The 11,945-nt window shown below is 41.3% G+C and overlaps 1 protein-coding gene across 1 annotated transcript in view; it reads left to right on the top strand.

Annotated features, from left to right (window-relative positions):
• The first annotated feature begins 673 nt into the window (after nt 1–673).
• xpo6.L (exportin 6 L homeolog) overlaps nt 674–11,945 on the top strand; it is a 33,463-nt gene continuing 22,191 nt past the window's right edge. Inside the window, 5 exon segments of the mRNA NM_001091142.1 lie at nt 674–1,019; nt 3,145–3,235; nt 4,005–4,117; nt 8,414–8,611; nt 9,171–9,330. Coding sequence (NP_001084611.1) covers nt 1,017–1,019; nt 3,145–3,235; nt 4,005–4,117; nt 8,414–8,611; nt 9,171–9,330 — 565 coding nt within the window. The 5' untranslated portion in view covers nt 674–1,016.

Raw genomic sequence — 11,945 nt, 5'->3', positions numbered from 1 at the left:
TTGGTAGATACATAACCTCAAGTCACGTGATTCTTGACAAGTTTAATTTTTTTTACCATATCAACCCGCCCTGCCATGCTGTGATTGGCCAAAAGGCTTCGCCTCCCTCTTTCAAAATGGTGGCGATCCCTTCTCTCGATACTATTGGTTGACGTTTCAGGAATGCCCGCCCCTATTCCTTTTTGGTGTTTTCTGATTGGCTCCGGTCCCGGCCCGGTCTGGATGACTTCCGGCGAGGCGGAGGCGTAGAACTGTGACAGTGACTGAGAGAAGACGCGAAAACGGGGGCAACGTAGAAACGGACAAGCACACTGTTCACCTCCCACACTACTGGAAGCGGAAAAAGGCAGGAAACGTACCCTCAGGCATGGGTGGTGACTGACCCCTGACCCCCTATTTCATACTCATCACCCGCAGGGTGTGGCCCCCTAACAGTGACAAGGGCCACGGGTTACTTATTGTCACGTGTTTTTTTTTTGGCCTGTCCTTATTTCTTTTTTTTTTTTTTAATCTTGAATTGGCGTCAGTATACCTGAATCCATCTTTCCCGAGCAACTATATCTGCATTAACGCACATGCTTTACGGCTAGCTGTACTGCCCCATTCTAGGGAAGCTGTGGCGCCTACTCTGTGCTAATTAGGGGATTAGCCTCTATTAAGTGTGAGGGTCTATGCTGATTAATAGTCCAGTACTTGACACAGCTGTATAGGGTTTATATATCTATTTGCAGTAACTGTGAGGTGCCTGATGCTTTAGAACCTATTATTTTCATATTCTACCACTTCTTTTTCTATGTTTTAAAGCTTCAATTCGCTATACAATAGAGAAGTGCTAAAAAGAAAGGTGCCTAAAGCCATTCTTGTATATTTGGCCCTCCCTTGCATCAAAGATTGGGGGTGTTTTTTCCCTTGCGCCATATTGTTGGGTTAGGGGGTCGCAGCAGCCAACCCGTATGACATGAGTGTGGAGAAGAAGCGTGACGCCAAGTGACGGAAGCTAAAAACCTCATCAAAACATGGTAAGTTGTATCTAGGAAAGAACATAAATGGCTGCCGCCTGTGGGGGTTATAGTTCAACGGCAGCTCAAAGGGAGCAACTGGGAAAGTTGTCATGCACACACAGTAGTGCTGTATGCATGCTTGTCTTGTTTCTATGTGGATGTACATTTGTTTACCTAGTACGGGTATGGACCTTTGTTTGGCTGCCCTGACTGAGGCCCCTCATGGTTTAAGCTGGCCATAGATGCAAAGAATCCTCAAACAATCGGACTTCCCCCATCTCCCCACCTGCCACTAACCATTCCAATCAAATAAAGTAGTAAAAGAACAGATCAGCCGATGTTCTGCCCCTGACCGCAATCGTACGAAAGTTATGTCCGACAAAAGCTGGTGACCGTCTCCCACTGAAAATCGTCAGATCGGAAATACGTGCAGAGATATTATCGGCAGCCGACAGAAATTTTTCAACTTGTCCAAACGACCGATCTCCGCGGGATGAAAAATGTCGCACCTCTCTGAAAATGGCACGAATCCTCGATTCGTAAGATCGGATTTTTGCGTCTATGGCCATCTTAAGAGTATGCAGATGAAAGGCAGCAACACTTTGGGTCATTATTTTACTCCTGGGGGTAATAACCTTCCCTCCCCCCCAAATATTCCATTATATTCAGGGCCGCTGCCCTGTCTGTCAAGGAAGGACCTGTCCCTTTTTACCATAAGGCAGGAGTGCCCACGCTTTACTAATACAAGTTCTACTTTTAGCAATGTTTTCCCATTATGATCTACATCCATAAAAGCTCTAACATTCTGTTCCATGGAAAATATTAATAAAATATTAAATTGATTCATTATATAATTTATATTGCTATATTTAACAACTTTTTCTTAGGTAACCATAACCTTACAAATATCTGAATGAAAAGCATGAATAGGAGGGTGATTTAGAAAAGCTGTTTGTTGACATTGTCTTGAGATCTACTGATCTCCAGCTAAAGGTCTACTGGTAGACCCCGATCTACCTTTTGGGTACCCTTGCTATAGGGGCAGTTGCTGCTGGGGAGATTTGTCGCCCGTGATAAAAATAAAAAAAAATGCACTACTGCGTGGGAGAAATCTCCAGAAAATGCCTCTTCTTGGAAATAATTGAAATCACTGTTTGTAAAACAAATGCATCGCTTCATTTTTCTAAAGCTAGAGGAAACTTCGGGCGACTTCCCCATATGTTGGTTTACTGCCAGTTATTTCCAAAGAGAGAAGTAATTTTGGGAGATTTTTTCACCCGCAGTTGTGCATAAATATAAACAAATCTTCCAGTGGGCCACTGCCCCTAAGAGTGGGGGCAATACCCATGATATTTATTACCATGTTTTCGATTGTTTTATGAGCAAAGCAAGCAGAATTTTGTAACCAGTTATGCAAATTTTAATTAATATTGTGATAAATGCATAAAAAGGCATAGCATGTGTGCCTTGTAGTCTTACTCTTTCCCCCATTATGGGAAAACCATTGGGCCAAATGATATTGGGCCCAGTGTGTTGCTGGCCAACTTGGTTATAGTGTATGGCCCAGGTTTACTTTGTCTTTTGCACCAAGAATTATGCACACAAGCAGTTTCTGGCATGTCCGGCTGCATTGGAATCGCTGCTTCCCATTTCCCACACAAAGTGATTTCAGTAATTCTTGCTCTTTTGTGCCGATGTGCATCTCAAGCTGTGATGCACATTGGCCGATAGGAAATGCCCACCTGTTTGTATGGAAAAGCAAATCATTATTACTAGAAAACCATTGTTCAATTTTGCGTTACACTGCAATGTGCTATGCAATATACAGAATGTGTGTCATTTGTTTTGTTGTCCTACTACTAAAAGCAATAGACCTGTGCAGTGGTATAACTAGATGTTACTTGGCCCTACAGCAAATTTTTTTTAGGGTCCCCAACATATCCAGAGATTGTCCCGTTTTACCAACATATATTGAAATTGCTCTTTATTTGGGCCTCATGGGGCCCCTATACTTCCTGCCCCCTCCCCTACTCTGTAGATACACCCCTGAACCTGTGCATGTTGTGGTTTTTTTTTTCTTACTTTTCATGCCTGCCATTTTGTCAGTTCCAGTAACGTAACAAGAGATTTTTTTATTTTGCAGGCGTCGGAGGAGACCTCGTTGCGAGCCCTTGAAAGCCTGATGAGTGAGTTCTTTCACAACGTCACATCAAACGAACGCAAGAGGGAAATAGGTAACCTGCTTTTTAATGATCCCTGCAGATGTGAAGTGGCAAAAGTGTGCCCTGTAAACCCCAAAATAACATTTTGTGCGTGTAATTCCAACATGCAGTTGTCACAAATGTTCGTTATTTGTAAATGTAATTGATATAATGTATGTTTGTATATTTTCAAACTTTACATATAAACACATCACTGTATAGCCAAGCAATATATTAACAGAACAACACAATAATAAATTACACTTCTGTTAAGGGTAAGGTCACACCTGGAGATTTAGTCGCCCGGCAACTAATTGACTCTTCTTTGGGGTGTCTAATCTCCCAGAACGGCTTCCGTCTGCTATAATGAAAAAGTGCCCGCGGCATGGCACTCGCGGCGCTTCGTTTTCCGAAGTCGCCCGAAGTTTCCTCATGAGGGAAGCCGTTTGGGGAGATTAGTCTCCTCAAAGAAGAGGCGATTAGTCGCCGGGCAACTAAATCTCCCCGAATCTCCAGTTGTGACCTTACCCTAAGTGGTAAGAGTCAAGGAGACGAGATCCATGTAGTAAGTGAAAGCAGTATTTTTCTGTCCATTCAGTTCTGCTAGTTGTGTATCTTGAAACAGTGTAGCAGAAGTAAACCTTGCATGTTCTTCACAGGTCTACTAATCAAGTGGCTTCTGCTACATTGTTTCAAAACCTAGAGCACAAAAAAGGCAGATAACAGCTTTACAGACTGCAGCATGCACCGTATACTGATATCACAAATGTTATGCCTAACTGTCTTCTCTTTCCTTCCCCAGAGTCTCTGTTGAACAACTTTGCTCAGCAACTTGGAGCATGGAGGTTCTGCTTCTACTTCCTGTCCGAATCGCATAATGATTACGTCCTGATGTACAGTCTGAGTGTGTTTGAGGTGAGGTTGCATTTGTGAACTGTAAGTGAAAATGCTGATCTGTAAAGCCCAAATTAGCAATGCAGTGTCCTAAAAGGAGTAGTTAAAACTTTTAGTATGTTCTAGAATGTCCAATTGTCGGCAGCTTTTTACTTGGTCTTAATTTTTTTTAATTATTTTCTGAATACTTCCTCGTTCCAGCATTCGAATGGGTGTTGTTGACCCCAGTAGGCATAAAACTGTTGCTGTTACTTTTCATCATTAATTAGCTAATTGAGCTAATGTTGAAAAATTGGGTAAATTGTCTCTTTAAAGCAATTACAAGAATGCTGTAATGAAAATAGCACCTTATTTGTGTAGTTATCTATCATCCGCTAATCTGCAGTATTTCCTCTTTCCCGTGGGTCACTACAGTGTAATATCAGGAAGAAAATATTTATCTGTATGTTTGGTAAGAAAATGATAATTGAAAATGCTCTCCAGCACTATATCAGCTTTTCCGTTAAAATAAATGGAGACCACCTGCCACCATCACATTTTTGGTCCTCAAACTGAATTTCAAACATTAGGCTCACCAATGCTTTAGATGCAGCTTAGTACAGGGTTGCAATCTGCAGTAGGAGAGTTCTTTAAAATTACAAATTTGATGGTAAGCTAATATCTAGAAAACATTCCTGCAACTTTAGCCTGGTTGTCTTGAGTTGGATCACATAAGGCAATCGCATGTAAATGAATCTGTAAATTGGACTCTTCTTATGTTACTTTACTAACTTCATGCAACTTGTCAGTCTGGCTTGAATCAAATTAAAATAATTAGTGTGCATGGAAGCTTAATTTGTAGAAGTTGTTTTAGAGCAGCCCATCATGCCTAAAGGAGGTGCTTGGGAAAGTTGTCCTACATAGGAAGGGAGCTGCCATATTGTTTGTTTTCTTTAAAGAAACCGTAACACCAAAAAAAATGAAACTGTTTTAAAAGGGTTGTTCACCTTCCAAACACTTTTCAGTTCAGTTGGTTTCAGATTGTTCCCTAGAAATAGACTTTTTCCAATTACTTTCTATTTTCTATGTTTGGCCTTTTTTCTTCGTATTGGCTTCATATTCCGAAGTCGCCTGAAATTTCCCCAACTTCGGGAATATGCAGCGCCGCGTGTGCTATGCCGCAGTGGAAGAGAGGGGGAAGCCGTTCGGGGAGGGATTAGTCGCCCCAAAGAAGAGGCGATTAGTCGCCAGGCGACTAAATCTCCCCGATACGCCAAGTGTGCCCTTACCCTAAAGGCAGTCGTTGGAATTGATAATATTGATATTAGATATTGATAACTAGTTGCTAATACTCCAGAGATGCTGCTGAGAAATGTATCAAGTGTTGCAAAATTTTAACCGTTTGGTGTTTGTCTGGCAGCTCAGTAATTCAGGTGCAGACTCTAAACGGTTACAATTTTGCAACACTTAGTTGATACATTTCTCAGCAGCATCTCTGGAGTATTCACAATTACTGTATCAATTCTAAGTGTTGCAAAACTGTAACCGTTTAGAGTCTGCACCTGAATTACTGAGCTGCCTGACAAACACCAAACGGTTACAATTTTGCAACATTTAGTTGATACATTTCTCAGCAGCATCTCTGGAGTATTGGCAACTATTGTATCAATTCTAACAGCTGCCTGTAATGAAACCCAGAGATTCTGCTCAGCAGGGGCAAAGATTAGCAATATATCAACTAAATGTATCAATTTAGAACAGTTTACAGGGTCGGCGACCCCTCCTCCCAGAGCTGCTTTAGAAGGTAAAAAATTAAACTTTACACTTTAATATTAGAAAAATGGACACACATAGAAAATAGAAAGTAATTGGAAAAAGTCTTTATTTCTGGGGAACAATCTGAAACCAACTAAATTGAAAAAAAGTGTTGGAAGGTGAACAACCCCTTTAAAGTAATGAAAATATCATGTAATTTTGCCCTGCACTGGTAAAACTGGTGTGTTTGCTTCAGAAACACTACTATAGTTCATATGAACAAGCCGCTGTGTAGTAATGATGGAAATTGAAAAAAGACTGTATGGCACAGTTTAAATAGTGGATAACACCATTATGTTCTACAGAGCTTATCTGCTGTGTAACCTGAGCCTTTTCTCTTTTAAAAGGCTGCCCCCATTGCTACACAACAGCTTATTTATATAAACAATAGTAGTGTTTCTGAAGCAAACACACCAGTTTTACCAGTGCAGAGCAACACTGCATTATATTTGTATTACTTTAAAACACTTTATTCTTTGATGTTACTGTTCCTGTAAGGAATGTTCCCCATTTAATCCTGCTGGTCAGTGCAGAATGAGTGGGTTAGATGCTTCTCTGGAGGACATTGAAAGAAAGGAACTTTTTCTCCACAATGGAGCAAGACAAGTAGGAGAGAGGAAAGTATTTTTTTTTTCTTTCCCTTCTGTAACAACTAAGCCCAGTTGTATTGTACTGACCACAAGGGCCTAAGGGAATAGGAAACAGGCCCAATTCTTATTCTGTATAACAGAACCTACAATATCATATCTGATGCCATACTGGGCACAGATCTCAATACAGTAGAAGCCCCATTTTAAATTTTTCAAGGGACCAGAATCAAAACATGTAAAATTAGGGAAATGTGTTCTTCATAATATATAGGTGGGACCACAAAAAAAAACAATGTAAAGTGAGGTAAAATTTCAAATCTGGGGATGTAAAGTTGAGGTTTCACTGTATATAAATTTGGTTTCCGGTGTTTTTTTTAGCCTGTAGAAATAGCACAAATGCATCAGTTCTGCCTTGCCCTTACTTGAAATTAATCTGCCTTACACAACAGGTGACTGGCAGATTCCATTCAAGTAAATGACTGGCTGTGTGGCCATGTTCTGGGGTTTTGTTTTTTTGCCAGCTGAAAAATGCTGTCCAAGAACATACCCCCCTGTTCCACCACCTTAAAGGAGAACTAAAGCCTGACTAAAGAAGTAGCTAGAATTGAACATTATGTTTTGGGTTCTGTACCAGCCCCAGGCAACCACAGCCCTTTAGGAGGAAAGATCTGTATCTCCAAAGATGCCCAAGTAGCTCCCCATCTTCTTTTCTGCTGATTCACAGCACATGGTCTGTGCTGCTGTCACTTACTGAGCTCAGAGACCAACTCACAATATACAGTACACATAGAATAGAAATGTCACAAGAAAAGGCTGATTCGTTCATAATACAGATCATTACTACAGCTCAGTGCAACCAGCACCAGAATTACAGACAAATATCTTTTTCATGCTTGAAAATTGGCACCAACCCCTAAGCTTAGCTTCTCAACAGCTGCTCAGAGCCCACTGAGCATGTGAGTGTCACACACACTTTCCAAGATGGTGACCCCCTGTGACAAGTTTGAAGTCCTGGATCATTGCTGCTATTGAGATGCTAAAACTTTGGGCTGGTGCAATAAGTTCAGTATGTGAAATATGCCATTTTTAACCATCATTTTTAGGGTTTTGTTCTCCTTTACACATTTTATTGCTATTTTTCCTCTACTTTGTAATTGCCTCTTGTTACCAATTGACCTATGAACCTTCTGATGCATTTCACTGGTTTATCTCTGAACATATATTCCAAGGCTAAATACACACAATTAATTCCAGTTACAATAGGCTCTTGCGCCCCTCTGACCTGTTGTTCAGTGGACTAATTTTTAACCCTAAGATCAGACTTTATCAAACGTATTCAACAAATATGGGCCCCCCTTCAGTGAGTCATGTGGGATGTTTGGAAGGTCCTGCCTAGGGCAGCAGAATTACTTGGACCATCCTTGTTAAATTATTGGAAAAGTTCATATTCTGTAATCTTTTAGAAACTTGTGTATTTATTACTGCAATAGGCAAGGTGAGGGAGCAACTGCCCACAGTAATAGTCAGCTGGAACTAGTCAATGTTGGCACTGCATCTCACACTTTCACAGGATCTGGTCTATGGCATTCCTGTTTACATCAGCAGTTCCGTAACCTCAGAGGAATGCAGCCTCTGCTTATACAATATGGGAGAGGGAGGGTATTGTCTGGACACAATGAAAAATGGGCAAACTGGGATTGTGCACTTGTATTGAATTAGTGTAAAAACTGGAAGTGTTTCTACAGTATGTATTTTATATGTGAATGTAGTTTTACATACTATATATATATATATATATATATATATATATATATATATACACACACACACACACACTATGTATACATGTATGTGTAGTTGTACGTTTTTAATTTTTACTATGTTTTGATTTTAGTTTTAATTCTAATTTTTATTCTTTGTGTGGCTTTTCTAGAACCTGATCAACAAAATGTGGCTAGGTGTCCCCTCACAGGAGAAGATGCAAATCCGCAGTTCATTACCTAAGCTTTTGCTGAGTCAGCACAAATCTCTTCCTAGCTTTATCTGCAACAAGCTGTGCAAGGTCATTGTGGATATGGGAAGGCAGGACTGGCCAATGTTCTACCATGACTTCTTCACCAACATCCTACAGGTAGGGGGCTTAGCACTTGCCATTGAAATTGACTTTGTTCCATTAAAGGAGCTGTTCATCTTCAGAGTTAACTTTTTTTTAGTGAGATGTAGAGAGTGATATACTGAGACAATTTGCAATTGTTTTTTATTCTGTGTTTTTTTTTAGTTGTTTATCTTTTTATTCAGCAGCTCTCCAGTTGGCCATTTCAGCAATTTGATTGCTAGGGTCCAAATGACCCTTAGCAACCATGCATTGATTTGAAAAAGAGACTGGAATATGAATAGGAGAGGCCTGAATAGAAAGTTGAATAATAAAAAGTAGCAATAACAATACGTTTGTAGCCTTACAGAGCATTTTTTTTGATGCGGTCATCGACCCTTGTTTGAAAGTCCGAAGAAGGCAAATAATTCAAAAGCTATAAAAAAAGAAACCATTAAGTCCAATTAAAAAGTTGCTTATAATTAGTCATACTAAAAGTTAACTTAAAGGTGAACTACCCTTCTAAGCAACGGTGAATCTTAGACTGTTACTTGTCAAGTCCCATTCACATATTTGTAATTTTACTCTCCTTGTGCAGCTAATCCAGACCCCAAGCACAACACCCCTGGGATTGATCATGCTAAAAACTGCATCGGAGGAGCTGGCCTGTCCACGAGAAGATCTTAGTGTGGCCAGAAAGGAAGAGCTACGTAAGCTGTTGCTGGAGCAGGTGCCAACTGTTCTGGGCTTGCTTACAGGTAAGGCTCCCTGTATAAATGTCAGGTATTTCCTCGTGAGGCAACTTCAGAAAACAAAGTGCCAGGCGATTTTCATTCTAGCCAGCAGGAAGGCAGGGGAGATCTAGTCGCCCCGAAGAAGAAGAGATTTGTCGCCGGCGACTAATCTCCTTGAGTCTGACCGTGTGTCTCTGCCCTTACATGTATAGAACAAATAAAAGGGATTTTCTTACCGGTAAATCATTTTCTCACGTATTCTCCGTGCAGATGTCTGGGGTTAATGCTGGTTACCTGGAGGCAGGACAAAAGAATCTGTAGCTCCTCCTTCCCTTAGTAACTACGGGGCTCTCTCCTTACCTCATCAGTTTTCCATTGCATAGCAGAAAAGAATTTACCGGTAAGAAAATCCCTTTTTCCCGGGGCAGCCCGTCTTATCAGTACAGACGTCTGGGGATGTTCAAAAGCAGGTTTGTGCCCAGACAGGGAGGGTAGCAACTCTTGTAGTAACCACTGCTTTGAGCACTTTTCTCCCAAAAGCAAAAGTGTTTTGTTTATAGAACTTGGTGAAGGTATAGATTGAAGACCACGTAACCACTTTGCAGATCTGTTCTGATGAAGCCATATTTTGTAGTGCTCACTGTTCTGGTGGAATGAGTCCTCACTTGGAAAGGTATTTGTTTTTGTGCTTGATTGTAGGCATATAAGATGGTATCCACCAGACATCTTGCAATTGTTAGTTTTGAGGCCCCTTGACCCTTTTTGAAGGTTCCATACGTGACTAGTTGAGTCTCTGTGTGCCTAAAGGAGGATCTTTTAATATAGATCCTTAGTGCCCTCACAACATTGAGGCAATGAAGTTTCCGTTCTGCATAATTTTTCGGTTCAGAGCAGAGAGATGGGACCACAATTTCCTGGTTAATGTGGAATGCAGTTACCACATTTGGTAGGAAGTTCTTATATTTGTGGAAGATTAACCATGGATTGACAGAGCCTGGAGTTCTGAAACTCTCTTTGCTGAACAAATCTCTAGAAGGAAGGTCACCTTCCAGGTGAGAAATTTGATGTTGCAGGACCAGAGAGGTTCAAATGGCTCCCGCTGCAGTGCCCTGAGGGCTAAGTTCAGGTCCCAGGATGGTGTGGGGTCCTTAAACATTGGCTTGATGAGCAGAACCGCATGGAAGGACTGCTTGACCTCTGGAAGTAGAAACCACTGGAACAGGATGGACAGTGCCGATGTTTGAGTCTTTAAGGCAGACAGGCAAAGACTTCTATCTAGTCCTCTCTGTAGAAAGCTGAGAAATTGCGACATTGATCATTGTTGCCACCGCAGGCCATTGTTTTTGCACCATGTTTGGAACACTCTTCAAATTCTGTGGTAAGCTCTTGAAGTGATCTGCTTCCTTGGCTTGACTAATGTAGTAATCACTCTCTTGGAATCCCCTAGCTTTCCAAAGTTGGGTTTCAAGTTCCACCCCGACAGCTTCAACATCTCCAATTTGTCGTGGACTGCTGGTCCCAGAGTTAGGTCCCGCTTCAATGGTAGCTGCCATGGGGGGGGGGTGCACTGACATTGAGACAAGGTCTGCATACCATGTCCGACATGGCCATTCCGGAGCTATTAATATTGCTGGTACTTGGTCGCTCTTTATATCTTTCCACCCTTCCCACAAGTGATCAGAAAGATAAACTAGCTAGAGTGACCATGGAATTACCAGAGAGTCTATGGCCTCTGCCCTCAGGTCCCTTGACCTTGCACAGTAAGATGTCATGAGATCTATCTCTGGAACACCCATCTTGTCTATTAAGGCCTGGAACACCAGTGGGTGGAGTGACCATTCTGCTTGGTCTATGGTATTTCTGCTTGGACAGGACGGGCTGCCCCGGGTAAAATGTTTATTGACACAGTTGTGACAACGAGAGACATGACTAACTGGATTTTATTTTATTAGTTGTGCCCTCCCCAATGCGTATACTTCATGTTTTACCTTTCCATGTGCTTTAAACGGGAAGTTCACCATTGCCATTTTAGTACTGAGCTAATTTAAAATCAGCTCAGTACTTTCACAAAAACATTTTTTTCCATCAAATTGCATTCCATTCAGGCACTTCTATTCATGCTTTAACCTGGCATAGACCCCTGCTCTGACTCATTCTGTATGTACCGCTAACCTTGACCTCATGTGCTTATTCATTCTGCCCATACCATTGGCATATATGATGACTCGTGCTGTATATGGTGCTCTGAAAAAGGAACATCTGTGGTTACTCTTTCTGTATGCAACTTTTACCTTGCCTTACTTTACATCTGTAGTTCCATCCTGCATTAACCAGGCAGATGGTATCAATGTTTGGTTGAAATCCCAACCTTTCTTAAGACAATTACATCATCACCCCTTGACTTTGAAAAGCCCTACTCTGACATCACCCCATCTTAAAAAAGAGGATAAATGGAATCCCCCTAATTTTTGTAGGCAATAATGTATTATATATGGTGCTGGTTTTACTCTTGGCCAAAAATGTATATTGTCTTTACAAAAGGTCCCTTTATTGGAGCTCACTATAGATCTGCTACGGTCCCTGGCCGAGTTTAAAATGAAGAGTGGGCATGTCCTAAGGGTGCTTGTCCGAGACACAGC

Source organism: Xenopus laevis, chromosome 9_10L (assembly GCF_017654675.1).
Source record: "Xenopus laevis strain J_2021 chromosome 9_10L, Xenopus_laevis_v10.1, whole genome shotgun sequence".
NCBI lineage: Eukaryota > Metazoa > Chordata > Amphibia > Anura > Pipidae > Xenopus > Xenopus laevis.
Note: the sequence above shows the minus strand (reverse complement) of the source record. Positions and strands in the feature narration are given on the sequence as shown.